General features: G+C 35.8%; 1 protein-coding gene across 1 annotated transcript; it reads left to right on the forward strand.

Moving 5' to 3' along the window:
• The first annotated feature begins 1,449 nt into the window (after positions 1-1,449).
• LOC114738824 (uncharacterized) lies at positions 1,450-1,908 on the forward strand. The gene is made up of 2 exons (XM_028926883.1): positions 1,450-1,470; positions 1,594-1,908. The coding sequence occupies exons 1-2, from the start codon at positions 1,450-1,452 to the stop codon at positions 1,906-1,908; spliced, it is 336 nt and encodes a 111-aa protein (XP_028782716.1).
• Positions 1,909-5,061: the final 3,153 nt, after the last annotated feature.

Raw genomic sequence — 5,061 nt, forward strand, 5'->3', positions numbered from 1 at the left:
TCTCTCTTCTCCCATTCTGCTTACTTTTAGTGTCACCAACGGTGAGATCGTCGCTTCCTATACGAAAAATTCGTTGCCGTCGGTGAGATCGCCTCCTCCCATTCAGAAAAAATCACCATCGCCCCTTCTGAAGCTCGACGGTGGTAAGAAAGAACACACTCCGTGCGGACGATTTTCATTGAACACAAGCGCATTCATTCTTTCGTCGTCGCCCCTTCTGAAGCTCGACGGGTCTTCTTGCCATCGGGGAGGTCGTTGAGCTCGTGACTTTCAGCGCTGGTGAGGTTACTGGGCTTGCCAAAAGAAGATCCATTCACAGATTTTTGATATCTTCGGTGTTGAGTTCTTCCGGATATCGGCTGCTCTGGTCGCCGTCTTTTCTTCCGTCGGTCAGATCCAACGTTTTAGGTGAGCTGTCTTCTTCCTTGTTAGTTGTGGCTGGAGATGGAAGATCTGGTGCATTATGAATCCGTCTAGCGTCGTATTTTTTCCCCGAAACAGAGGTCGTCGAGCGTCATTTTTTCCCCCCAAAACAGAGGTGTCCAGCGTCGTTTTTTTCTTCCGAATCAGATGTTGGTTTCACTGGTTGCCTATGCTTTGTTCACTTGTAGTGACTGATTTTTTTGGTTGCTTTCTTGACACCGATCAGATATGACAGAAAATTATGTTATTGACAAACCAAAAACAATGTTGAGTTTCAGTTAAGCTCGATCTTCTTAGCCAACGCCGCCTGTGACTAGTTGTGGCTTCATTTTGTTTGATGGTAATCGTGTGTGTGTATACGATGGGAAAGATCTCGGTTGTGACTGGTTGTGCTTCGTGTGTGTGTGTGTGTATGAGAGACAGAGCATTCGTGTGTGTTGATCAAATCTGGGTTTTTTGATCTTATTTTCCCTTTGGTAGATTTTATTTTGGAGACAGGACACTTGAATTTTTCTCTTTTGTGCTTGATGGTTGCTTTTGCAGTGTTATAGTGGTTAACCGAAATATGTAGCCAAATTGGGTCAGTTAACCGAAAAGAATTCCCCTGGGAAAAAAAGTCATTATTAATGTGTATGTATACCGTTGGATTATAAAACACGCGGCTATACTTGTTAAATACTATCCTATATTCATATCTCCTGAACTGAATGGTATGCCTTTTGGGTTGAACTTGTGATAACTGAACTGTTGTAATTGGTTTATAGCATAATGAATAAAAAAAATAGCAAAGCTTCGTGGGATATAAGAGCCACAAAGGTCTTTATTGACCTGTGTATTGAAGAAGTTGAAAAAGGGGGAAGAAGAGGAACTAGTTTGACAAAGCCTGCTTAGACAAGTATTGAGGAGAACTTTGCTGCAAAGACTGGGAGAGTTTATACGAAAATCCAATTGAAGAACAAATTTGATACCTTGCGAAAGGAGTGGCAGTTATGGGATAGGCTGCTCGTGAGACAAGTTTAGGATGGGATGCCGAAAGGAATACTGTTAGTGCCCCTGATGATTGGTGGGAGAAGAAAATAGTGGTAATCATTTAACTTTATTTGAGCTTGTATTTTCTCCCATGTTAACGTTTTTGTATAATGTATAATATTTTTGGCGTTGAATGCGCAGAAAGTTCCAGGCTATGAGAAATTTAGAGAAAGAGGGCTTCAATTTCGGGCTGAATTGACTCAACTCTTTGGGTCTATAGTTGCGACTGGACCACAGTCATGGGCACCTTCTTCCATGACACTTCCAAGCGAAGGAGTTCCTGAAAATGATATGGAAGAAGGATCTGGAGATAGTGATGAAATTTTGGGGGCACCAACTGGCATAAGCGGGGAGTTTAATTCAGTCACATTCAATGACAATAGTGGAGGAAGTGGAGGCAACACTGGAATGAGACAGGAAACCATTCGTGGGGGTAGAAGCACAGGTGGCAGTTGACCTAGTAGCTCATTAGGGGTTAGAAAAAAGGGTGAATCCATGAAGAAGAAATCTACTACCACTATGAAAATAGCAGATGCACTAAGCAGGATAGCTCAGGCAAATGAAAATGATTCTCAGCGTGAACATGAAGAGATTTCAGAAGCACGTGCTAGGAAGCTAGAAGAAGAAGCACATGCTTATGAGACGTCAATTGCAGGAGTCATGGAGCACCTTAATGAAGTTGATGAAATTGTTGATGATCCTAATCTGTTTGGCCGGTGCACAACACTTCTTATGGACAAGCCAGCTGCAAGGGAGATGTATGTGGCTCTAAAGAACAAGAGGGAAAAACTACTAATCTTCTTGAAGCATGCAACTAAGGATTGAGACTTCATTTATGTTGCTTAAAAGATGACTGCGATAATTTGTATCTATTTTTAGGAATGATGTAACTAGACTATTGTATTATGTGACTACTGAATTTTTGTAGGAATTAAACAACTTATTTTCTTGTTAAATGTTAAGTAATTTCATATCAGGGTTTCTGAATTTTATGTCTATGTGCACAGGACAAGACAAAAAATGGCTGATGAAATTAAAATTGCGAAAAAGTATCGTAAACGACGAAATAAACGGGTTAATCAAGTTGCAATAGCGGTTGGTGGATATGCTTCTCTTCATTTGTGTAAAGAGCCCTAGCATACAAGTATTTATACAGGCAAGGCATGGGTAAGGGACGTTCTACAAGGCCATTCCACTCGTTGTTATAACATGTTTAGGATGGAAAGGGAAGTGTTCTTTAGTCTTTGCACAGAATTGCAACAACACGGTCTAAGAGAAACTAGAAATGTTGGGATACATGAAATGGTTGCAATGTTTTTAAATACCGTTGGCCATGCGCTTAGTAGTAGGATGCAGCAAGAAAGATTTCATTTCAGCATTCAGGGGAGACAATTAGTAGACATTTTCATAATGTCTTACTGGCATGCTGTAGACTTGCTATGACCACATCAAACCAAAAGATCCAACGTTTCACATTCAGCATTTGCATACAAAAATACGGCCCGGTGGTCGATACTAGCCTTTTTCAAACATGCTATTGGAGCAATTGATGGAACACATATTTCATGCATTGTTGATGCAACTGAGCAAACAAAATTTATTAACCGGAAAGGAAGAGTGACGCAAAATGTAATGGCGGTTTGCGATTGGGACATGCTTCACACTTTTGTATTGCCGGATGGGAAGGTAGTGCGCATGATGCTCGTATATTTGACCATGCCCTCACAACTCCTTCCATGAACTTTCCCCATCCGCCTCAAGGTATATTTTAAATTCCTACAATTTATTTATACTTAACTGTTAGAAAACAAATTTTATTGACACCAATCATATATTTCATGTAGGCAAATATTATTTGGTGGATGCTGGCTATCCGACACCCATGGGATACCTTGGTCCCTACAGACGTGAACGCTACCCATTTTCTGATTTCCGAAGGTCATCTACACTTGAAAATGACAATGAGGCGTTCAATTATTTGCACTCAAGTCTACGAAGCACTATCGAAAGAACTTTTGGAGTTTGGAAGAGTAAGTTTGCAATTTTAGGAAACATGCCGAGCTATGACTTTTCAACACAAGTTCAAATTGTTTGTGCAACGATGGCCATACATAACTTCATTAGATCAACATCCATTTCTGATCCTGGTTTCATTCAGTTTGAACAAGAAGGTTCTTATGCAGAAGAAAATGATGATGATGGAGTTGGATCTTCACATATACCTTCATCAGTAGATTCTTCATCTCACATGGTCGGCTTCGTGACTCTATAAGAGATCAAATTGTTCACTACATATAAGAGTAGTTATGTCCTTTTTATTTTCTATTTTTCTTTTCAGATAATGTAATGTGTTGTTAAAAAAACCTACTTGAACAAATATATTTCGTTGCAACCTCTATTATGAAGACAATTAATATGAAATTTTTTTTGTGTGTGGTTATTTAATTTTGTGAAACAAAATTATGGGATTTCATCTTTAAAATCTTTAAGAAATAATAATATTTTCTTTGCAAAATAAATGTTTCTCTAAAAACATATTTATTTATTTTATTAATATATATATACACACACTAATTTCTTATTATTTATATTATTTATGCCATATTTATTATGTTGCCAAAATATATATTATGGTAAATTTATTACTTCAAATAAACATATATTATTATATATCTTATATGTAATTATCATTTAAACTTATGTCCTTTTTAGTAATTTCTATATATCAAAGCACTTCTAACAATAATTATCCAAACACTCTCACTTTATCAGAATCACTTTTTCAGAAAATCTATTCTTTCAAAATCTATTCTCTCCAGAATCTATTTTCCAGAACTATTTTGCAAACCATGGTTTTGCCTCATCCAAACACCCCCCCTAAGTCTGCCGCACTATTCTTTTTAGTATGTCAAATTATTCTATTTTATTTTTCTCTCAAGCAGCCTTTGCAATATTATTAAAGTTTAGAACGTTTCTTTGGGCTCCATATTATTAAACTTTAAAACTGATTTGTAGGTTTAGAATTTTATACCTTTACAGAGTTTCTTTTTTTCTTTTGGTTATAAGAGAAGAAACAGTATAAAAATTAACTATTTGGTGGTGTTCAGGTACTTTTTCGACCATGGTTTTGGAGAGAAAACTATGGTGTTGAGAAAAATCATTCAAACATCATTTTTTTTTTTAACAAAATCACTTTTAAATTGGAAACCATAGTTTTTCGAAAGTGAAATTTTTCTCCTTTTTGATTGTATAAACTATGGTTTAAGATATAAAAATATATTTAATCTTGTATTTTATAAATATGTATGCACATATTAATTATCAATCATATAAATAATAAGTTGTTCTTACATACTACCCTCTGTTTTGTTTTTTATATTTATCCATTTTGCCCCTAAGTAGTCCCTATTATGGTTGCATATATTTTATAAATTAGTTATCTAACTCTTATATTAATAATATGATGTATTATATTGTAAATATATATACCTATTAAGTATTAGTTAATTAATTATATTTTTCATATGTTATTTATTATGCTGGCAAAAAATATATTATTTACAAATTTATTATCTCAAACGAAAATATAAATTAAAATATATCTTTTAT

This window comes from Neltuma alba, unplaced genomic scaffold, assembly GCF_004799145.2.
Source record: "Neltuma alba isolate B1F8T4 unplaced genomic scaffold, ASM479914v2 tig00013693_pilon, whole genome shotgun sequence".
Classification (NCBI taxonomy): Eukaryota; Viridiplantae; Streptophyta; class Magnoliopsida; order Fabales; family Fabaceae; genus Neltuma; species Neltuma alba.